This window comes from Pleurodeles waltl, chromosome 6, assembly GCF_031143425.1.
Source record: "Pleurodeles waltl isolate 20211129_DDA chromosome 6, aPleWal1.hap1.20221129, whole genome shotgun sequence".
Classification (NCBI taxonomy): domain Eukaryota; kingdom Metazoa; phylum Chordata; class Amphibia; order Caudata; family Salamandridae; genus Pleurodeles; species Pleurodeles waltl.
The window spans coordinates 1429218442-1429242943 of record NC_090445.1 but is presented as its reverse complement, the minus strand read 5'-3'; the positions used below and the strand labels follow the sequence as shown (position 1 = coordinate 1429242943).

The 24502-nt window shown below is 43.7% G+C and overlaps 1 protein-coding gene across 4 annotated transcripts in view; it reads left to right on the top strand.

Moving 5' to 3' along the window:
- Positions 1-24502, top strand: part of DLG5 (discs large MAGUK scaffold protein 5) — a 1179851-nt gene that overhangs the window by 862833 nt on the left and 292516 nt on the right. For all 4 annotated transcript variants that reach the window (XM_069240807.1, XM_069240806.1, XM_069240808.1 and 1 more), the window contains one exon: positions 19058-19228. In XM_069240807.1, coding sequence (XP_069096908.1) covers positions 19058-19228 — 171 coding nt within the window. The remainder of the gene's footprint in view (positions 1-19057; positions 19229-24502) is intronic.

The following is a 24502-nucleotide window of genomic DNA, read 5'->3' as shown; positions in this document are numbered from 1 at the left end:
ATCCTTCCCACAAAAAATACTTAAGGTTTGTAATCCAAGGCGTACATTACCAGTTCAAAGTATTGCCCTTCGGGATAACAACAGCGCCAAGAGTCTTTACAAAATGCCTTGCCATAGTGGCAGCCCATATCAGAAAACCGCAAATGCATGTCTTCCCGTATCTGGACGATTGGTTAATCAAAACCAATACGCAAGAACGGTGTTCGCAACACACAAAATACGTTATAGAAACCCTTCACAAGCTAGGGTTTTCACTTAACTACCAAAAATCACACCTACAACCGTGTCAAATACAACAGTATTTAGGAGCAACAATCAACACAAAAAAAGGGATTGCCACTCCAAGTCCACAAAGGGTACAGGCATTCCAAAACGTAATACAGGCCATGCACCCAAACCAAAGGTTCCAGGTAAAATTAGTGATGAAACTACTAGGCATGATGTCCTCATGCATAGCCATTGTCCCAAATGCAAGATTACACATGCGGCCCTTACAACAGTGCCTAGCATCACAATGGTCACAAGCACAAGGTCAACTTCAAGATCTAGTGTTGATAGACCGCCAAACATACACCTCGCTTCAATGGTGGAATACTATAAATTTAAACCAAGGGCGGCCTTTCCAAGACCCAGTGTCTCAATACATAATCACAACAGATGCTTCCATGGTAGGATGGGGAGCACACCTCAACCAACACAGCATCCAGGGACAATGGGACACTCAACAGAAACAACTTCATATAAATCACTTAGAACTACTAGCAGTATTTCTAGCATTGAAAGCATTTCAACCACTAATAATCCACAAACACATTCTTGTCAAAACAGACAACATGACAACAATGTATTATCTGAACAAACAACGAGGGACACACTCAACACAATTGTGTCTCTTAGCTCAAAAGATATGGCATTGGGCGATTCACAACCACATTCGCCTAATAGCGCAATTCATACCAGGAATTCAAAACCAGTTAGCCGACAATCTCTCTCGGGATCACCAACAGATCCACGAATGGGAAATTCATCCCCAGATACCACAAACTTACTTCCAAAGATGGGGAACACCGCAAATGGACCTATTCGCAACAAAAGAAAATGCAAAATGCCAAAACTTCGCATCCAGGTACCTACAGCCTCGCTCTCAAGGCAATGCGTTATGGATGAGTTGGTCAGGGATATTTGCATACGCTTTTCCCCCTCTCCCACTCCTTCCGTATCTAGTAAACAAATTGAGTCAAAACAAACTCAAACTAATACTGATAGCACCAACTTGGGCAAGACAACCTTTGTACACAACACTACTAGACCTCTCAGTAGTGCCTCTTGTCAAACTACCAAACATACCAGATCTGTTAACTCAACACAAACAACAGATCAGACACCAGAATCCAGCATCACTAAATCTAGCGATTTGGCTCCTGAAATCTTAGAATTCAGACATCTAGACCTTACACAAGAATGCATGGAGGTCATAAAACAGGCTAGGAAGCCAACCACAAGACATTGCTACGCAAATAAGTGGAAAAGGTTTGTTTATTACTGCCATAATAATCAAATCCAACCATTACACGCTTCTGCAAAAAATATCGTAAGCTACCTACTACACTTACAAAAGTCCAAGTTAGCTTTTTCATCCATTAAAATACATCTCACAGCAATTTCGGCTTATCTGCAAATTACGCATTCTACTTCATTATTCAGAATCCCAGTCATAAAAGCCTTTATGGAGGGTCTGAAAAGGATTATCCCACCAAGAACACCACCAGTTCCTTCGTGGAACCTCAACATCGTATTAACACGACTCATGGGTCCACCATTTGAACCCATGCACTCATGTGAGATACAGTACTTAACATGGAAAGTAGCCTTTCTAATAGCTATCACATCTCTCAGAAGAGTAAGTGAAATACAAGCCGTTACCATACAAGAACCCTTTATACAAATACACAAACATAAAGTCGTTCTACGCACAAATCCTAAATTCTTACCTAAAGTCATATCACCATTCCACTTAAATCAAACAGTGGAACTCCCAGTGTTCTTCCCAGAACCAGATTCTGTAGCTGAGAGAGCATTACATACATTAGACATCAAAAGGGCACTAATGTACTACATTGATAGAACCAAACAAAATCGCAAAACAAAACAATTATTTATTGCTTTCCAAAAACCTCATACAGGAAATCCAATTTCTAAACAAGGCATTGCTAGATGGATAGTTAAGTGCATTCAAACCTGTTATCTTAAAGCAAAAAGAGATCTGCCTATTACACCAAAGGCACACTCAACTAGAAAGAAAGGTGCTACCATGGCCTTTCTAGGAAATATTCCAATGACCGAAATATGTAAGGCAGCTACATGGTCTACGCCTCATACATTTACCAAACACTACTGTGTAGATGTGCTAACGGCACAACAAGCCACAGTAGGCCAAGCAGTACTACGAACATTGTTTCAAACAACTTCAACTCCTACAGGCTGAACCACAGCTTTTGGGGCGATAACTGCTTACTAGTCTATGTACAGCATGTGTATCTGCAGCTACACATGCCATCGAACGGAAAATGTCACTTACCCAGTGTACATCTGTTCGTGGCATTAGTCGCTGCAGATTCACATGCGCCCACCCGCCTCCCCGGGAGCCTGTAGCCGTTTAGAAGTTGATCTTGAACATCTGTATATTTGTAAATATATTACTTTAAACTACTTTATGTACATTACTCCATTGCATGGGCACTATTACTAGCATACACAACTCCTACCTCACCCTCTGCGGGGGAAAACAATCTAAGATGGAGTCGACGCCCATGCGCAATGGAGCCGAAATGGGAGGAGTCCCTCGGTCTCGTGACTCGAAAAGACTTCTTCGAAGAAAAACAACTTGTAACACTCCGAGCCCAACGAACAGATGTACACTGGGTAAGTGACATTTTCCATATATATATATATATATAGATAGATAGATAGATAGATAGATAGATAGATAGATAGATAGATAGATAGATAGATATGGTCAATGGCATGTGTAGCTGCAGATACACATGCTGTGCATTAGTCCACCATCTAGTGTTGTACGGTTGTATTTGTGCTGGTTGGAGGTGTGATTTTTGGTAGTTTATTGAGAAACCTAATGTGTGTAAGGTTTGTATTACATAATGTGTATGATTTTGGCATTGTGTACGACTGCTTGATTTTATTAGCCAATCGTCTAGCAATGGAAAGACATGTGATGGTGTCTTCTTAGGTAGGCTGCCACTACTGCCAAGCACTTTGTGAATACCCTTGGCGCTTTTGTTATTCCAAAGGGAAACACTTTGACTTGGTAGTGTTTTCTTTGAATGACAAATCTGAGGTATTTTCTGTGGGCAGGATGGATGGGTATGTGAAAATATGCATGCTTGAGGTCTAAGGCTGTCATGAAATCTTGTTTTTGTAGTAGTGAGATGACATCCTCTAAAGTTACCATGTGAAAATGTTCTGACAGGATGTAAAGATTGAGGGGCCTTAGGTCTAATATTGGCCTTAGGGTGCCATCTTTTTTGGGAATTAGAAAGTATAGTGAGTAAACTCCTGTTCCTATTTGAGACTGCGGAACTAACTCTATTGCTTGTTTGAGTAGTAGAGATTGGACCTCTTCTTGTAACAGAATTGTGTGTTCTGTGGTAAGTTTGTGAAACGTTGGTGGAATAGTTGGAGGAGTGTTTATCAATTCTAGTCAATAACCATTGCGGATAATTGATAGCACCCAGTTGTCTGTAGTAATATTTTGCCAATGTATGTGGAACTGTTGTAGTCTTCCCCCAACAGGAGAGGTGTGGAGTGGAAGGGAGTGTTTTGGGTTTGTTGCAGGCTGCTTAGAGGTCTGGATTTTTTCCCTATTTTTGGAATATTGCCCCCTATATGTGCCTCTAAAACCACCTCATTGGTATTGTTTGGTAGGCTGGTTTTGTTTGGGAGGTTGATGTCCAAGAGCTGTGGTCTGAAACCACCTCGAATTGAGGTTTACAAAATGACCCGCTATATGGTGTAGAATAGAGTGCACCCATTGCTTTAGCTGTGTCGGAGTCTTTTTGTAGATTTTCTATTGCTGTGTCTACCTCTGGCCCAAAAAGATGTTTTTTTATCGAAGGGCATGCTTAACACAGCCTGTTGTATTTCAGGCCTGAATCCAGAACATCGGAGCCATGCATGTCTACGAATAGTGACTGCTGTGTTGATCTTATCTGGTTATTTGTGATAACTTGCCCTTCCTCAACTACCTGTTGAGCTCTTTTCTGGTGTACTTTGGGGAGATGCTGTATTATATCTCGCATCTCGTCCCAGTGGGCTCTGTCATAACGAGCTAGTAGCGCCTGTGAGCTTGCTATCCTCCATTGGTTTGCCGCTTGGGATGCAAACCCTTTTCCCTGCAGCATCGAATTTCCTGCTTTCTTTATCAGGAGAGGGTTCATCTCCTGAGGACTGACTATTTGCTCAGTTTCTGTCAGCACTAACCACAATAGAATCAGGTGGTTCCTGATGGGTGATATAACCAGGGCGAGAAGGTGCAGGTTTGTACTTCTTTTCTATTCTAGGTGTTATAATACATGCTTTCACCAGCTCATTAAAAATATGATCTGCATGTTTTACCATGCCTGGGAGCATAAGATCCCGTGCCTCGAAAAAAGACTTCTAAGAAAAACAACTTGTAACACGGTGAGCCCACCACTAGATGGTGGACTAATGCACAGCATGTGAATCTGCAGCAAACCATGCCATGAACAGATGTACACTGGGTAAGTGACATTTTGCACATACTTCCTTTTGCCATTACATAGGCAGTTCTTTTTCTTTTCCTCCTATGTGCTTTATACATAACAGATGGTCCCAGAGGTGTTAATATTATATATGGCAATTTTTGTCTTAGGACAAGGGTGGTTTCTATACCAATAGTTGCTCTTGTTGTCATTGCTGTATTTCTATTACAGCATTGTTCAATGCTTTCTTCATCACAGGTGAGTTCTTGGGTTTCCCACTTTGTTCTTTGCTTTTACAGAGCAGGTTGGACTAAAATAATGGCTTACTATGGAAAATAGCTACATCTTAGTTGCATTGCCTGTTGTGTTTGGACCCTCATGTACTGACCAAACATGTGCTCATTCTCTCCTTGGGAGCAGGTAGTTTTTATGCTCATATTGTCTGTTATCTTCTGATACGTTTGTCCCACTGCCATGGTAACTCTATTCCCATGCTTTTCAATGACTTTATGACTTATTTGCCGGTGGTCCTTCCCACAGTTCTTATGGCATTGCGTAAGTTCTTACCTAAATTCCTAGGAGTGTCCTGTGTCTTGTCTAGATTGGCTTCTTTTAGTCAGTGACTTTTAGTAGGATCAGTTGGGATCTGCATTAAATTCTGCTATGCATTGGCCAAGAAGCAATCCCTTGAGGGCTTGCATGATCATTCAACCAAAGTCAGATAAGCGACTACTGCATTAGCTTGCGGAGTACTGGTCCTAGATATCTCCCAGGCAGCAACGTGGGCTTTCCTGCACAGGTTTACCGAACATTACCGTCTGAACAGTCAGGTCCATTGTGATGAGCAGTTTGCCCATTCGGCCCGGCAGGTTTTCCTTGTCTGAAATTCGTCTACAGACGTACCTCTGGGGATGGTATTGCTTTAGGATCTAATTCTAAGTTAAGGAGTCTGCGGCTAAATGTCTATCAGATGAGCAAGTGACTTACTTTTAGTAACACCTTATCTGTTACAGACAGGCTATATCAGGCTATATCAGGCTATATCTGCACATTCCCACTCCCCTCCCCACTCTGCAGACAGATTTTCTAGGGTTAGGGTTGATCCTTTTCAGGGCCTTAGTTTGTACACACATTCGTCTGTTCATTTCATGGCTCTGCGCTCCTGGAAAGTCTTGAAAAGTAATTTGCATCTGTACACCTGGGTGGCACTTAGATAGGTGACCACAACGTCACTTCTGGTGCCGACGATGCCACACCGAAACTCCCTTCTCTGCTAAATGATTTCTAAGGACAGGGACTCCTCTTACAAGGGAAGCTCTCCAAGCTGATTTTTCTTTTTTTTCCTCAAAGATCCCGTTCTTAGCATTAGGATACCTTCTTTGGGAGTTCATAATTAATTGACACAGATGTCTTTGTTTTGGCACACTGTTTCTATAGGCAGTTTCTATAAGTGGCTCTGCAGTTTTGTCGCAGGAAAACAGTCACTGAAGAAACTGACTTCTGGTGGATACAACTACTTGTAGATTCCTCACCTTATGAATTCTCCCAGTGTGCCAGCATTTGACTGATCTTTTTTTTTCCAGCTCTCCACAAGGACGTCACAATTGCACGGCTCCGCACGCGACTTCAGAAGGAAGGGAATATCTGTATCAAGGCTTGAAAAATCATAAACATTTTACTAGACCTGCAGGTCGAGTAACTTAAATAATCTACTTGACCTAAACGTAATGTACTTGACCATAAACGGGTCTCAAATTGTGTGATCCTAGGCAAATAGTTTTCTTAATTCTCACATATGATTGCACCTTCAAATATGTGAGCTCAGCATTTCCACAGTGCAAAAAAACCTCATTTGTTTGATTAAGTAGACTAAGGTTGCCGCATGCATCACAAAACTCTAGCCCACATACCCAAAAGGTCTAGCCCACATACCCTAGGACTTCTTTTAGTTTACTAACAAGATTGCCATCAGGGCAGGAGTGTTTCTCAGTTTGTATAAACACTCAATTTTAATAAATATATTACTAACCATGATTTGGGCACATATTGTCATCTACACACAGTAACTTTCCAAGAAATGTCCAAAAACCTCTTCGCTAACTTGCAGCTTTACTGATAAAACTATACGGTTTATTAACAATCTGTGAAAATTGGGTTTCAGAAAACATATCCTTTGCACATCAACATGTAAAGTATTCTGATTTGTTTTCATCCTATTAAAATATTTTTTCATCACACAGAAATATAAAAAAAGGCTTTTACAACTACTGAAATGTTTTTGAAAGTTTGCACAGTTGACATTTAAATGTTGTGTGTTAGGAAAAACCTGGCACCCTATATCCTTTTATTTTACGTTCTAAGCAGCAGGTCACACACTTCACCTTAAAAAGCCCTGGAACTCTGCAGTCAGAAGGAAAATTAATTGTAAGAAAAACTGACTTTTGATCTCTGTCTGTTAGTACATAACAAATGTGACATAAGAACAAGATTTAAAGGCATCTTTTATTGCCCCTCCACTTTTCAACTGAACAGAACACCTGTTCAGTGTCAACTCGCAAGAAGGGATGAGTAAGTATTAAAAATATCTCAACTTGATCAAACAAGACTCGCCAATGCGAGTGGTCGAGTAGATTTTTCAAACCCTGTGTTTACCCTTTCCTGGACGATTGACTGATCAATGTCGAGTCACTGTAGCTCTTGCTGCACCATCTGCAGGTGACAACCCAGTTGTTGTTCAACCAGGGCTTTACGGTAAACGTGCCCACGTCTCACCTGGAGCCCTCTCAGCACCTCCTGTTCATAAGTGCTGTACTGGACACAACATTGATTGGAGCCTACCCTCCTCCACAGAGGATTCAGGACATTCAGGTGATGATTCTGATGTTTCAAAATGGAGCGGCTGTTCCAATCCTCAAGGTCCTACATCTGCTCGGTCTGTTTGCTTCCTGCATCTGGGGGACCTGGAGATCAAAGGCCTTTGGACCATCAGATTTGCATAGTGGCAAACCATCTAGGCGGAGTTCTCAACGTGTGTGCGGACAGTCTCAGTCAGCAATTCTTGACCAGTCACAAGTGGCAGCTCCATCTGGACGCGGTTCTTCATGTCTTCCTGATGTTGGGAGCTCCTCAGACAGGTCTGTTTGCCACTTGCGAGAACGCACACTGCCCGTCGTTCTGCAACCTCCAGTATCCGATGCAGGAGGTGTTTGGGGGGGGGGGAAGAGGGGCGCGTTTCAGCTATCCTGGAGCGACCAACTGCTTTATGCGTTTCCTCCCATAACCTTGATTCCTCGAGTTCTGAGGAAAATTTGTTGAGATCGGGCCCAAGTCAATAGCCCCAGATTGGCCAAGAAGGGTGTGCTACACAGACCTCCTTCAACTCTCACTGTAACCTCAACCCTGTCTCCCTCACAGGGTAGACTTTCTCTCACAGTTTCAGGGGCAGGTTCCACACCCCCACCTCCAGAGCCTGCAACTATATGCCTGAAAATTGGACGTGGCAATCTGAGTTTTTTTTCTCTCCCTGCAGAAGTGGTGGATGCCATCGGCCAGGTGACACTCCACCAAGACTGTCTATGCCGGTAGATGGGCGAAATTTGTTACTTGGTGCGGAGAGAGACAAATTGACCCCTTAAATGCCCATTTATCTGCTATTTTGCAGTTTGAACTTCACTTGGCACAGAAAGTTTGCGCAGTTGCGACAGTTATTTAAGTCCTCTATACTTCTTAGGTTCCTTAAAGGATTAACTAACAAGTTTCCTCCCACTCCATTTGTGATGGCTCAGTGGGTTTTGAATTTAGTTTTGACTTTTTTGATGGGTTCACCATTTGAGCCTATGCATACTTGCCTGTTAAAGCTTTTGGTTTTTAAGTCAGTTTTTCTAACAGCCATCATGTCGGCTACACGTCTAAGTGAGCTTCAGGTTCTTAGTGTGAAACCACCTTTTACTACCTTTCATGCTGACTAGGTGGTGCTGAGAACCGGGCGGCCTTCCTTCCTAAGCTAGTCACTCCCTTCCATCTGGGACAATCAGTAACTCTCCCGTCCTTTTACCGTCCTCCCATCCATCAAAGGAGGAGGAAAGGCTGCATTGCTTGGATCCGAAAAGGGCCCTGAGCTTCTACATAGAAAGGACGAGAGACTTCAGAATTTATGATTAGCTCTTCATTGAATATGTGGGCAAAATGAAGGGCAAAGCTGTCCACAAGAAGACTCTTTTGTGTACTGAGTTGGCACGTGTTGTGCTTGTGATGTCACAATTCACCTGTTGTCGAAGGCGCAGTAAAAAATGGTGAAACTGACGTCAGCACACCAGGGAGTACTTCTTATGGCTTCGATAACGTCAGATGGAGAAGCATGCGTAGCCCACAATTGTGACTTTGACGTGAAGAGCTGGGAAACAATTTCCATCGAATGCTGGCGCATTGGGACAATTTATAAGGTGAGGAATCCACAGGTAGCTACTGTATCCACCAGAAAAAGCATTACTGAAGGTAAGTAACTTGTTTGTCAGGGCATCGAAGAGGGGATTATATGGACTCCGTCTACGTCACATCAGGTGGACGACGTCTCTACGGAGGTGCATGATGCTCTTTTCCGACACGCTGAGGTACTGCTGGAAAAAATCTCCAGATCCAGTCTGGCACCTGGGAGAGAATTTTAATCTGTGGCTACATCCTGTATACCAGATAAGGCGTTACCGCAGGTAAGCAACTTGTTCTGACATTTGACCTCTGTCTTTGAATGCACAGCAAATGTGATAAGATAAGAAAAATGTTTCAAAGCCCTGTTTACAGAACTCGAGTTAATGAAAGAACACATTAAACAAGGTTTAGGCAGCAGGTGAGACAAAGTGAAACTGGAGAACCTAAAGCAAATAAAGCCACAAAGTAGAAAGCCAGAAAGTGTGAGCTACAAACCACAAAGTCAGTGGTAATCAACAAGTAGAATGCATTCCTACGTCATCTTTCGGAAAGTCCCCAAGATGTCTTTAGCAAACCAGACTGCAACCTATAAATGATAAGTTTAAAATGCTCTCTGGCTCAGCTCCCGTCTTCCCTAGATCGCTAAGACTCGATAGTAGTGTTGGACTTGCAGGACACATTTCCACTCCACCATCATACAGTTATTACCTGGGGTTCATGGTGCATCACAACTATTTTGCAGTTTGTTGTGATCGCTTTAGGCTTTACTAGCGTCCCACAGGTGTGCATGAAAGTGATGGCTGTGGTTACAGCCCACCTGCCCCCAATTAGGGGTTCCAGTCTTCCCTTACCTCGACAACTTGCTGTTGAAAGCAAGCTCACCTGAGGAAGTTGTCAGCCACCTCCAGACTACAGCAGACCTCCTGCATTTGCTGGGGATCTCTATCAGCATGCCAAAACTGCACCTGATTCACTCTTTGACGTTCCCTTTCATCAGCGCCATTCTCAACACAGTGCAGCTCTGTCTTTCCCCTCTGGAGTGGTGAGTTCAGGGTGTTCAGGCTATGGTTCCAGTGAATCAAACTCTTCTCTGGATTTAGGTGAGACTGACTCCGATGTTGCTGGGCCTTATGGCCTCCTGCATCTTGTTGGTAAAGCATGCCCATTGGCAGGTTCGGGCTCTGTAATGAGACTTGAAGTTCCAGTTGATTCAGCATTATGGGAATCTTTGACATGGTCCAGCTATTGAAAGGAACTACAGAAAACCTGCAGTGGTGGTTAACAAGCAATGATTTGGTCAATAGCAGACCCCATTTCCCTTTCCCACCAGTAACTCGCAGTGGTCAAAAATGTGTCACTACTAGTTTGGGATGGGCATCTAGGAGAAATGGAGATCAGATACTCTGGGCTCCGACTGAGTATCAGCTCCACTTCAACTTATTGGATTTGAGAGCGATACTCTTGCATTGAAAGCCTTTCCCTCCACCCATTAAGGGTAGGCTGGGTCTGGTGTTCACGGCCAACACCACTGCCATGTGGCAGTCCAACAAACAGGGTGAGGTGGGGTTGTGGATCCTCTCCCAAGAGGCTGTGTGCCACTGGACATGGCTGGAATGGCATGACATTTTCTTGGACACACACCACCTTGTGGGATATCTGACCACAGGAGCAGACAAACTCCGCTTCAATGCCTCGCAGATAATGAATGACGTCTTCACCAAGAGGGGGATGCAAGGTCTTGTCTATGACTTGGGAGAACCTTGGTTGGATCTGTTTGCCACCACTGAGAATGTGCTATGTCAACACTTCTGTACGTTGGAGCTTCCAAAGCAGCTCTCATTAGAAGACACATTCCATCTAGAGTGGGACTCACAGCTCCTGCATGCTTTTCCACCGATACCACTCCTGCCCAAAGTTCTCAAGAAAATCAGCACTGATCGGCCTCAAGTGATGTTGGGAGACCCGGACTGAGCACAGGGAGAGTTTGGTATCCCCAACTCCTTAGCATGAGTCTTAGTTCTCTCATCAGGCAGCCTCTTCTGGAGGATCTCCTGTCACAGCATCATGGCAAGGTTCTGTACCCAAACGTGTGCATTCTCCACCTGCATACGTGGAGATTGAGCAGCAACATTTAGATCCACCTCCCGAAGTATATGACATCATCTTAGCAGCCAGATGTCCCTTGACAAAAACTATTTACGCGTGCCTATTGGGTAAATTTGTGGCTCGGTACCCTGACAAATTGATTGATCCTCTGTCTGCATCCTCATCCTCATCTTGCATCCTCATCTTTTGTTTGCATTGTCCCTCACCTGCCAATGTCTTGCTTTGAGCACAGTTAAAGGGTGCCCTTCAATCATCTATGCTTTCTTGTGGATACTGGATTAACCCTCCCTGTTGAAGTCACCTGTTGTGACATGGTGCCTGAAAGGTTTAGAACATGTTTCCCTTTGCACATTTGATTATGGCCCATGGGACCTTAATTTAATCGGTACCTTTTTGATGTGTTCACCTTTTGAGCCAGTGTATTGGTGTTCTCAGATTGCTCACTATTGAACAGTATTTCTAGTGGCAATTACATCCACCAGAAGGGATAGTGATTGCAGGCGGTCTCAATCAACCCCCCCCCCCCGCCGTATACCACTTTCTTTCCAGACAAACTCGTCGTTCGGACCCTAGCCTCATTTCTCCCTGAGGTTGTGTTACACTTTCACGACGGCAAGAACATTATTCTGCCGACCTTCTTTGTTCTACCTCATCCCTCCAAGGAAGAGGTGACACTCCACCACCTAAATCCAAAAAGCGTTATCGTTCTGTATTGATCATACCAAAGACATGCAAAAGAATGATCAACTTTTTGTTGTTTGCTGGAGTGAAAAAATGAAAAGCAGCGTAAAAGAGAATCATTTTAGATTTATTGCAATCTGCATTAAAAATCTGATACACACTGGCCAACTAGCAACCCCTGAGGACTTGCAGGCTCACTCGGATCCAAAACTGAGACAACTATGCTTGGTTGTAGGATCCATCAGGCAACCACATGGGCATATCTGCACGTTTGCCATACACTACAGTCTCGACAGTCAGGTCTGGTGTTAGAGGCATTTTGCCAGTTTGGTCCTTCAGGACATTCTAGAACAACCAGTTTGCAGGCGCTCCTCTGGGAAAGTATTACTTGGTTATCTGTTCTAAAATAAGGAGTCTGCAGCTTGAAGTCTCTTTCAGATGAAAAAGTTACCTTTGATAATGTCTTGTCTGGTAGAGATTGTATCTAGCTGCAGATTCCTTACCGATCCTCCCCGTTCTGTGAATTCTGATTTCCTTTCCAAAAGGTGCTTTAGGACCTCACTTTGACACACTGGTCACAATACCTCAGTATGGCTCTGGAACAGGAAGTAGCCACAAAACTGAGGTCAGCGCACTGTGGCGGTGGCAATATAGGCACTGCGTGCATTACTTCTGGCACATAAAATGCCAATGCGGAGCCAATCAATGCCACCTACCGGCGTGCATGGGACTGCTCAGAAAAAACATCCAGATCCAGTCTGACACCTGGGTAATATTCTAAGGTCAGGAATCTGTGGCTAGATAGTTTCGACCAGATACATTTTTATCAAGCTAAGTAACAAGATGTTTATTAATACTTTCTTTGAAAATACTAATACTTTCTTTTGACATGATCCCAATAAGAGGCAAGATGGACCCACCCAACTTGAGGAAGGGGCTCCTACAGTACATTGCAACAATGGATTTTCATTTTATTTGCTTATTCTAAACTCATGTTATTTTGTAACGTTTTCCATAATTGTAAACTCTTTTTTTAACAGTATTTTTTTCTATTTTAAAGCTACATTATATTGTTACATCTTCATGTAGAGCTTTGTTTCCCAATCTGTTGTTCACAAGTCGAATTTCGGTGTGTCACGAAGGTCCAAGCAATAGATAAAGATGCCTTTAAATTATGTATTTAGCTTGTCACATTTGCTGTGCCTCAAAGACAGAGGTCAAATGTCAACCTACGTCCTCTGACAAAATGCTGCTTGTGTGTTTTTTAACATGAGGATTGGTGCTTCCAGTCAGTGTTATTTTTGTACAGACTTCTAGCCAGAGGTTCCTAACCTTTTTAACATTCCACAGGTGTCAAACTGGATCTGGAAACTTATTAGCAGTACCCTCTGTACACCGGAAGGTTGCATCTTTCTGCTCAAAATGATGCTGTTCCACTGTGGAAAGGACATGTGTGGTCTAAATAAGTGCTGACATCTCTTATTGTTTTCTTTCTTTTTTTCTAACCACCAGACTCAGAATCAGAGTTCCTTCTTGCCTCTCTGAAACACTTAACTCGATATTTTCATGGAATATCTTAGTGTTCAAGGTATGTCAACTGCTAAAATGACAGATTTCAAGCTCTCTAGGAACTGTTGCATAAAGATCTCTATGACTGTTCCCCATCGGGTGTTCCTGTAGTGCCTGGGATCAAGCCACAACTCCTGTAGGGACTGTACAGTGTTTATCCCGAAGGCCATCAGGGAACGCAAGGGGAAATTTAACATTGATAAGGATAAGAAGACTCGGAGCCTGGCCCATTCCAGTATCCTCTCCATGTCCAAGATTCTCTCTTGGTCCTGTTCGCGGAGTTCAGTCTTTGTCACACTCTAAGTCATCAGGTAAGCTTAATAAATAGAAGAAACAAAGTGGAATTCTGCTCCTTCATGCCACTTTCTGACCTCCTGTGCCAATCCTGCATCTGGTTCTGTCACACTGTGAGTTAACCACAGCCATGCTCCAGCTCTTTGGGGCTCTGATGCCTCCTTCTTGTGCTCCTGCAGACCCCAAGGAAGCAAACAGCCTTCCACCTTGGATACCCTGGGTGGGTTTGCCCTCGGGCCAGCTTAATTCTTTGCACTTGTCTTGCCTGAAGAAGCGGCCCCATTGTCCTCTCAGACGTCAAGCTGACGCTGATCTGACCTACACAGATGTCACACCCAAATCAACCAGAAGCGCCTAACCCTACCACGATGGTTACTGGTGCTAGGATTTCCAGGAGGCTGACACAGGTCTTGTCTTTACCTCTGGACCAGCCACACAGGAATCCACTTCCTACATCATGGTGGTGCGTATGCTGCCAAAGTGCTTGACCTCCAGCTCTCCCACCTTGGACGTTAAAACTAATATTCTGGAAGAAGTCCTCCTACTGGGGCAAACCTCGTCTGTGCCCCTTTTTCCCTTTAACGAGACACTGATGGTTATCATATTGGGGGCTTGTGCCAAAACCTGCTCTGGCCTCCCAGTCAATGGACAAATTACCAGGGGCCATCGCATCCCTCACAAGAAGACCTAATGGTGCAGGCCTCTACTAGCTGCTCTTATCCAAATACATTTCCCACCACTCCCCTAATAAGGAATCTAAGCAAGTGGGAACATTCTGTTGATGTGTCTTTCCTTCTACCAGTTTGGCCCTCCCATCTGTTATCGCCAGCTGTTTGTTGGGAACAGTTCACACACCCTGAGAGTCAGTGGCACATGCCCTCCGTGGTGTGCCCGAAGACCTTTATGCTGTACTTTTAAGGACATTTATGACGATTGTGATGGTGCCAGGATCACAGTATATTGTGGCTTGCACACCACAGATTCCATTGGGATGGCCGTAGGCTGTGGAGGCTACTTTTGTCACATTCAATATGGCACCTAAGCAGCACGCTGCTATCCCGACTCTCTGTCCAGTAGGAGGACCTCAGACTCAAGAATTCGGATTATCCATGTTTAAAAATTCGAACACATTCTGATGTTATGCCTTGAGAAAGCCCTAGGTGAACACACCACAAGGGGCCAAATACGTGTCGGCTGTCTCTTCTTGCAACTTTCAAGAATTCTTCCTTAATCGGGATCTAACAAATACATCTGATACTAAAAAACGTGGACCTGACATATTTTTGTCTGCCTGCTGCCTGTAACAATATAATAACCTTTACAATGATTTAAGTGGGTTTTCAATTTTAGTACCTGTGAAGGCTGTGGTACCTGCTGCCCCCACGACCAAGGTCCATGAACCTCCCAGCCAACCGTCTCTCATGGCCCCAACTGCCAAACTTGTTTTTCATGCCCTTGCTGGGACACAGCAAGCCAGTGGGAGGTGGGTAGGATCCCACCAACGTTCACTTTGGACAGGTGGGTCCAACAGATTGTTCACAAGGGATATAACTTACTCTTTCTCCACTGCACCTTCCACTGTTCCCTCAGGGCAATCTCCATTTTGCGACAGGAAGCGCAAGCCCTTTTGGCCATAGGGGCTGTTCAGAGTTTGCTGTTGCCAGAAGTAGGACATGGCTGTTATTCCCGCTACTGTCTGGTGCCCAAGCTGTACGGAGGTCTTCGGCTTATTCTAGATCTGTGCCCTCTCAGTGCCTTCTTCCGAAAGGAGAAATTCAAAATGATCAACCTGGTCCTGGTTATGTTTGCGTTGATCGTGGAGACTGAATGGTACCATTGGACCTGCAGGCCTCTTATTTCTGTCCAGTAGGCCCAACTGCACTACCTATGGTTTGTGGTGGGAAAGTAGCTCATGCAGGTATCTGTGCCCCCTCCCCTCCGCCCCCCCTGGATTCACAGGCATGCCCCAGGTAGTCTCAAAAGGAATGATGGTGGCTGCAGCACACCTTCGAAAGTCAGGACCGGTTTTCCCCAGTAAGTTGTCATCCGCCTCCAGACCAAGGCGAATCCCCTGTCATCTTTGGGGTTCACTACCAACATGCTGAATTCACACTTTACATCTTTTCAGACGTTCTCCTTCATCAGATCCTTGCAGGCGCTCCCCTTCATTGGAGCCATTCTGGACACTGTTTTGTTTCATTCCTTTCTCTTGGGAAAGAGTCATAGGCAATCATGCTTTCATCCTGATCTTTCAGCCCCGGTCCTGCATATCAATGTGGTTCACTCGGATGCTGCTGGTATTGGTGGCATCCTGCTGGTCAAGCACACCAGGTGGCATATGGGGCTCTGCAGTGGTACCGGAAGCCTCAGTGGGTGCAACATCAAGGCGACCACTGAGACCATGTTCAAATTTCGGAGGAGACGGCAAAGGATCTGTAGTGTTGGCTACAGGACCGCGATTGGATCAGTGGGAGACACCCCTTCCTTCCCTATTCAGAGCTGATGATGGTGACCAATCCAAACCTCCGAATTGTGGCAGCCATCAGAGAGAGGTGAAGATCAGATCTGTTTCCTGGCAGAGTGCCATCGACAAATTACTCTTCTGGAGCTGAGGGCAATCTGCTCGGCATTGAAAGCCTTCCTTCCATTCATTAAGGGAGATACTGGTACAGGTGCTCATGGACAACACCACCACCATGTTGTACTGTAACAGACTGGATAGGGTGGGGTCAGGAACCCTGTGCCAGGAGGCTTTGCGCTTCTGGAAATGGCCAAACCACCAAGGAATTTTCCTGGTGGTTAACCGCTTGAAAGGATATATATATTTTTTTAAATTGTTTCACATTTCTTTATTCAGGGTGTACCAAACAGAACAATACAGTGGCAGCCCACCTGGACCATTACACACATGGGCAGAGTATGTGCACAACTGTGACTCAGCATGACAGAAGGCAGGCAAGCAGAGGACAAAAGAGAAGACTGGGAGGGGAGGACCCCCAAGCTCAGGGTAAAAAGACAGAAGCAAGAAAAAGGAGAAAAGAGGGAGGGAGGGAAAATGCAGATGAGTAAAAGACGGAAAAAGGAATAATGGGGAGAGTGAATAAAAGAGGGGAGAGGCAAGAGAAACGCGAAGGAGAGATCAGGACAAAAGGGCTTGAGGAGATGAAAAATAGCGGGGGTAGGCCATGGAAACTGAAACCAAGGAATTGCCCTCGGGGACCAGATCAGGCCAGGAGAGCTGCAATATCCCAGCAGACTCAGTCATCGGACTGCTGGCGCTGTTCGCTCAATGCCTGTTGTCCCGCAGAAAGGGTGCCAGTTTTGTAGGAAGATTTCCACCTTGTCCTGTAGGTTATATATGACTCGTTCCTACGAGGCTGTCTGGTACATACCCGAGAGCCACTCCTCATGCCTGGTGGGAAAGAGGTAGTGCCAGTACTGAATGGTGCAGTTCTTTGCGATTACAAGCGCTGTGTGGAGCAAACGGCCCTCGTGTCCGGACAGGGTTGGGAAATCCATGTGCTCGTGGAGCAGGATCAGGCTAGAGGCACAGGGACCAGTAGGACCTCACTTATCGTGGCACCAATTGCCCCCTAGAAGGTCCAGACTGTGGGGCAATTGCAGAGGATGTGGACCAGGTCACACTGACGGCTGTCATAGCTCCAACAGCTGGAGTGTGTCAGCAGCCAACCTGCCACAGCTGCGTCTGGGTTGTGGGCCAGGCATGCAGTGCTGTAAAAAGGCAGAATTTCAGTAGTGCTTGTCTGCCACTGCCACATAGCGCCTCCAGCAGCTCCGGCCAGTCCTCCTGCACATACTCCACCTGTAAGGGAGTGTAGAAAAGTAGCCTCTTTCTAGCTTGGTTACCCCCCACTTTTGGCCTGTTTGTCTGTATGTTTGACTGTGTTCACTGGGATCCTGCTAACAGGACCTCGGTGAGTATGTTGTCTCCTTTAAATTTGGTTGCTACTAACCTTTTCTCCCCACAGTTAGCATACTGGTGCCCCCATGTAATTCCCTAGTATATGGTACCTAGGTACTCAGGGCATTGGGGTTTCAGGGGATCCCTATGGGCTGCAGCACTTATTCTGCCACCCATAGGGAGCCCATGCAAAGGGTTGTGCAGGCCTGCCATTGCAGTCTGTGTGAACCGGATGCACGCACCCAGTTTCACTACAGGTAAGTCACCCCATGGCAGGCCCTGTCAGCCCAGAGGGCAAGGTGCAGTTACCTGTGTGTGAGGGCATCCCTGCACTAGCAGAGGTGCCCCCACAAACTCCAACTCCATTTTACGGGACTTCATCAATGTGGGGGATGCCATTTTACGCGTGTAGTGGACATTGGTCACTACCTATGTCCAGCTACATAATGGTTACTCCGAACCTAGGCATGTTTTGTATCAAACATGTCAGAATCATACCCAATACTGTTGCAAGTATTGGAAGTATGATCCCATGCACTCTGGGGGCTCGCTTGAGGTCCCCCGGCAGCCCAAGCTGCTGCCATCTCCCAGACAGGTTTCTGCCCTCCTCTTGCTTGAGAAGCTCGAACCCAGGAAGGCAGAACAAAGGATTTCCTTTGGGAGAGGGGTGTTACAGGCTTGGAAGCCACCGGGGAAATTTGAAACCTTCCAGCATATGGAAGACATCCTATTATAGGTAGCACAAAGTTTGTACTATGTTTGGACGTTTTCTTTCACTAATATCTGCCTTTAGAAAGTCTTGATGACGAAACACATGCTGGCTGGTTTTTTGGATTCATCGTGCCTTGGAAAGAATAAATCCTAACCAATCACAAGACGTGTTCAGAACTTTGATTGACATACTCGAAACAATGTGGACTTTGTGGGCTATTTTGGTGTGCCTTGGCAATTCAAAATAAATAGTTCTGTTGTTAGTGTTTTATGACTTTTAAATATTCCAAATATAAGTTTCCACAGGATGGAGCAAGAGATACATTCAGTTTTGAATTGGTACTATTCTGCTTTGATCTAGCCACACTCTGGATTGGTGTCCATGAAAGACTGTTTACTGGTGTTGAAATTGTTAGATGCACATGAGAACATATGAAACAAGAAAATATAAAAATAGACTTGTGCTTGTATATTTATAAACTAAAGAAGTGGACTTGAGGACATCAAAATGAAACATTTTAGCATTTATGGTTGTACGGTAGGGTGAGCAAGCTCCTTTCTCAGTGCCTTGAGCATTAAACCGTATGTAAGAAACATTTTCCTTTTTCAGAGCACTTTACGATCGTCAGGCAGAAGTGGAGCCAGATCTCAGCTTTAAGAAGGACGATATTTTATATGTGGATGACACACTACCACAGGGGAACTTTGGAACCTGGATGGCTTGGCAGCTAGATGAAAATGCTCAGAAGCTGGAGCGAGGACAGATTCCAAGCAAGTACATGTCAGTATCCCATTATCTGCTTATGACTTTTCATTTTGGTCTCTACCTCAACATAACTAATTTAAGCAAATTGTCACTCAACAGAAATACACTAGCAGGCTGTCCTACCAAGAAGTGAACATTTTGACCCTGGTAATTTGCTTATTTTGTGGCGATCTGCAGTGGTTACTGATCACAATTGCCCTTATTTCTGTCATTCTGCTCTAGGTTTAGGGAGAATTTAAAAAAAAGAAATACATGTTTATCTTTAATTTGTCGAACAGGTGTTTTTATTTAATTCTGACACATTGTACACATTTCTCTTGGGGCAAAAACTAACATACATTAGCAGGTACTGTTGTGGTAGAGACTATCTGGGAACAAATGGACAAGTAATGACAAAAGGATCAGGTTCATAAAAGTATTTAATTTCATCCATATTTAACAGGTATCCTTGAGTCTGAGCATCTGATTTGCAAACTCTCGATATTTCTGAAGCTTTGAAAGGCATGATGCCAATTAATATGCATCATGCTCCCTGTACGTTATCCTGGCACTTCCCATTTACATGTCCTGGCCATTTCACTCCCAATCCCTCCCTTTCCACCATTCACACAGTTCGTAATATGTATTGCTCTTCCTTCCCTGACCACATCTGTGCTTAGTTTTGGTATATTCTTAATGGTATTTTAGATTTTTCTTTTCAGTATTGGTGTCATCTTTATGCCATGAAAACCAAGATTTCAGACTCCTGTGTGGGAATTCTCTCTTAGCGAAAAGGAGTTATGTAATTTTCTTATATGAGCTTTATTCAGCTGATTGATCAGTAGTCATCTGATAAGATTCTTTCATGTACAATTTTCTGTACATCATGGAGAGTCCATAGCCTATTAAATATGCAAAGGATCAAGATTGTATGTAGTTTCAAGGCAAACAGCTTAATCCACTCTTGAAATTATATATTTCTGACCATACTGACTACTCTCAAACATCTGCTCACAAGCCTAATTGAAGTGGTGAGAGGTCATTGGCACATCTCCCTAAAGATCCTTACTGGAACACATATCCTGAAAATAAACTCTAGGCTTCTACTACTCCTTTCTCCCCATTAGATGTATACCAATGTACCACAGAACTTAAAAAGACTTGATGACATATCTTCTTAAAGATCTTCGAACCCCTCTAAAGCCAGTTACACCTGGAATGAAATCCACCACCCCCTCCCCCCCCCCCCTTCAAAATCATGTTAATGTGAGTCACTGTGAGCTAGTTGTAGCCTGGGACAAGCCAAGAATGAGACAGTCACTGAAAGTGTCCAACTGTCTGCTTTACTGGGTGCTTCTCTAGTTTATACAAATTTACTTACTTTACACAATTAATTTAAATAATAGGACTCTGTAAATAAAATGTAAGAAATAATTCTCGGTCATCTTAAAATCCTCTTCACCATATTGATTGTGTTTCTGATTCTCTCACGTCACACGTATTGTCACCTGCCTAGATGGGGCTACTTTGTAAAGGTAAGTATGTTTTTTTAACTCCTTAGTAGCAGTTATTATCAGTCAAGCAGTTGATATTGATACTGTTCCCTCAAGCTATTCCACTACTAACTAGAGCCCTCAACCATTTTAATAGCTGTCACAAAACTGAGTTCTTCCACTTTAGTCCCAGCTGTTGTGCAACAAGGATATTGTGTTCTATCCAATAGTATCTCTGCGTTCTTGGCTGCTGTATTGAATCTTATCCTGTTCCTATCCCCAAGGATTCCCATGTGAGAGGGCATGGGGGTTCGAATTTCGGCTAATTGATAAAATGAATGTATCATAGTCCTGTCAGAGGGGCAGTGGAGGACAGCATATATATGCTGAAAACCCCTGTCAACTTCATAGGAGATTGATAAAACCCTTATATGCTGTATCTTTATCTGTAGACGTAATCTGTATGGATCGAAGTCCCAGGTAACCTCTTCTAAGTACATCTACCCTGGATTATGGATGAGATTTTCTGCAGTGTGCCTCTGACGATGCCTTAATCCTTGTCTAATTGTGTCAATTCTTTCTTTGAGTTTACAGTCTTTCTGATATGAAGGGTTTAACAGCTTGCACTACTTTGTGGAAGTTTCCGCCTCAAAGAAGTCACTTGTACAATGGTTATTTTTAGGCCTGATTTATAATAACCCTTAGTAGGCACTTTTAAATGGGGTTGTATATTGTTCTGGCAACTGTAATTGTGTAATTTTGTTTAGTTTTATAACTGTATGCATGATCGGTGCTAGCATGTTTTTACTTAAGTGTGTCTGTGTTGATCATGGTGTCAAGCAGATGGTAAAGGTTATATGCCCCATTTCGTCATTGGGAAAGTTATCTCGGAGTTCATAGGTTTCACCTGTTTATTATGAAACGTTATGGGGAAGCCTCTAAGCCTGGCTTATTATTGTGAAAAGCATGTATGACAGGCAATAGTTTTTAGTACCTGTTAATACACTGTGGTCAAAGCCTATAGGCAGGTGTGTTGTTAAATTGAATCACGCAGATTACCATAGACAGCAAGGGTTTTTGGTGGTGTTGACCTACTTAATCAAACTGCAGAGATAAAAAAATTGCAATGTGAAGATCCCTATTAGGCCATCTTTCTCTGAATTTTATGTTTTTGAAAACAAGAATTTTGTACATATTTGAAACTTTATTAGTGTGTACCTGAATGATTGCTTTGTGGGAAAGTCTAGCTCAATACAGAAGGCCTGCTTTTGTTATGACAAGCCAGTGATAAAGGCTATAGGCATGAACGGACCAATTGGAAAAGTTATGCCGGGTGCCATAGTTCTCATCTGTTATACATGTCACACAAAGGCAAAAAGTTTCATTTATCTATTATGAAGCACATATGCTAAACCAGTAAGCTTTTAAGGGTGGATTGTTATTGTGTCTTGTTAAGCCTACAGATATGTATTTTGTTATGAGATCTCACAGACTACCTTTGTAGGCAGTTATTTTGATGCTGATAACCCCCCCTGTGACAAACCCTGCAAGTAGAAGATTTGCACTGTATAACTTCTTGCTAGTCTCACAGGCTTAATTATCTGCATCTTGTAATTAAAAAGTCACACACACACGCACCCTCCCCACAACCACCACCACCCCCACCCCCTTCGCTGGATTACTTCAAAGGAAAAGAGCCCACGCTCCAGGATAATGCTTTCAACAGATTTATTGAAGCTCAAGCATATCGACCACAAGGTCTTCCTCAGAGCCATTTTTGTGTGTAAGACATACCGCCATTTTTTAAAGATAGACATACATCTCACTTTCTATAGACATACACAAAATACTAAGCCGCTGCCAATGAACTGCCCTAAACAATAATTAAACAGTGTATCACTATGCATATTATAAACAAAAAAGTATTCTAGTGACTACATTGCCATGTAATAGTTTAGCAGTATAATACAAACCAAAAAGGTTTCTACAAGAAACCGCCCAAATGGTTGCTGACTAAATTCAAAAGCCAAGTGGCTTATGAGCAAAATGAATTGTCTTAAAGAAATTCCATAAAACTTAACCTGTCAAGTGACCATAAATGTCATGGGCAAAAAGCAGAAATAACCGTCCTAAAATATGCGACCTAAAATAAATCAACCCACACGCAATCTGAGATGGACATTTAAAATACATGCAATCAATTATTCATCTAAGATATATAGAAGTAATATCTTCAAACCATTGAAGGATACGAGAAAGGGAAAAATCAGGGATGGAACAGATAAATATCATAAATATAGTTGTATATCGCCTGGGACACATTCACCTAAAATGCACATAAAGTTCTTCTCCAGGATACTTGCTGCCAAGCTTCATTTATATATTCAGACTCCAACCTTCTTAGGGTCATCTCCCTGTCCCCTTCTATTACATTCAATGGTACCCTGTCAATACTGATAAATGAAATCCTTTCAGTACTTAGTTCATGGTCCTTATACCAATGCCTAGCAACAGGGTAGTAAGGGTCCTTGTGTGCAACATCACAGTAGTTTTCCATGATCTTTTCTTAACAGGGAAGATTGTACTTCCTACGTAATTTAAAGCATAGGGACAAACCAAAACATAAACATCATAATCACTGTTGCAGTTGATGAACCTTTTGTATAGGGCAACCCCCCTCCCTTTAATCCTTCACCCATGTGCACCGGAGGTTGCCCGCAAGACCTGGCCTGCAGCCAGATCATGCGGCCAACCTCCCTAACCACCCAACCTGATGATGCGCATTTCCCTTTGGCCATGTGCAGCGGTAGTTGACTACGGCCTCTCTGGGTGTGAGAGGAGGTGTGAAAGGGTGTATCTGTGGGTGAGAGAGGCATTCAGATTGTCTGTGTGTGAGAGTGCGTATATCAGTGTTTTAGTGGGTGTATCAGTGTGTTCGCTGGTCTGTCAGTGGGTGTATTAGGGCGTCAGTGGGCCTGAGTAAGTGTGTGACAGTCTGAGTGGGTGCATAACTGACAGTGCATGTGTGAGGGTCTAACTGGGGCTGTGAGTGGATGCATGAGAGTCTTTATTAGGTGTGTGACTGAGTGGGTACCTGAGTGAGTGTGTGAGTGGGAAAAATTGATTCCCCCTTTCTTTACCCCCTCCCCCTGCAAATCAGTAACATTTTACCCTGAGAGGTGGTGGTCTCCAGGGCAGCAGGCTTTGAAAAGTCGTAGGAGGGGGTGGCACGTGTGCCCCCCTCCCCCCAATGCCCTTGGGACCTCAACCACCCAAAGGGAATATTGCAAGGATACCGTACCTGCCTTTTTTTTTTTATTGTGGCGATTTGTGAATAATCGTGAATTTCGGCTTGTTTTTTTTTTTTTCTCTTTCTTTTTTTTTCTAACCTGGGGGTTCCCTGCACCAAGGCTAGTGGGGTAGGGTAAAGGTACCCTGCCCTCTTTTTATTTTTTTTACGTTTATTTTTTTAGCCTCTGCTGAAGCAGAGTCTCAAAATGGTTGCCAACACTTCCTGGCAGAAGTGTTGGCAGCCAGTCTGAGCTCTCCATTTCCCTGCACAAGCTCGTTATTCTTCGCAAAGTAATTGCAGAGGAACCGTGGCCCTAGATATACAAATTTGGATTTCCTTAAATTTCTCAACAACTACGGAACGGATTTACACCAAATAACAAAAAGCACAATCTGCTGGAAAGAATTCTAGCTTTCTGCAAATTTGGTGTAATTTCATCCGGCGGTTCGGGCTGTAGTTGTCTTAAAAACTGCTATGGAAATTAACATGGGAAACACACTTTTTTTACACAATAATTTTTTAGTG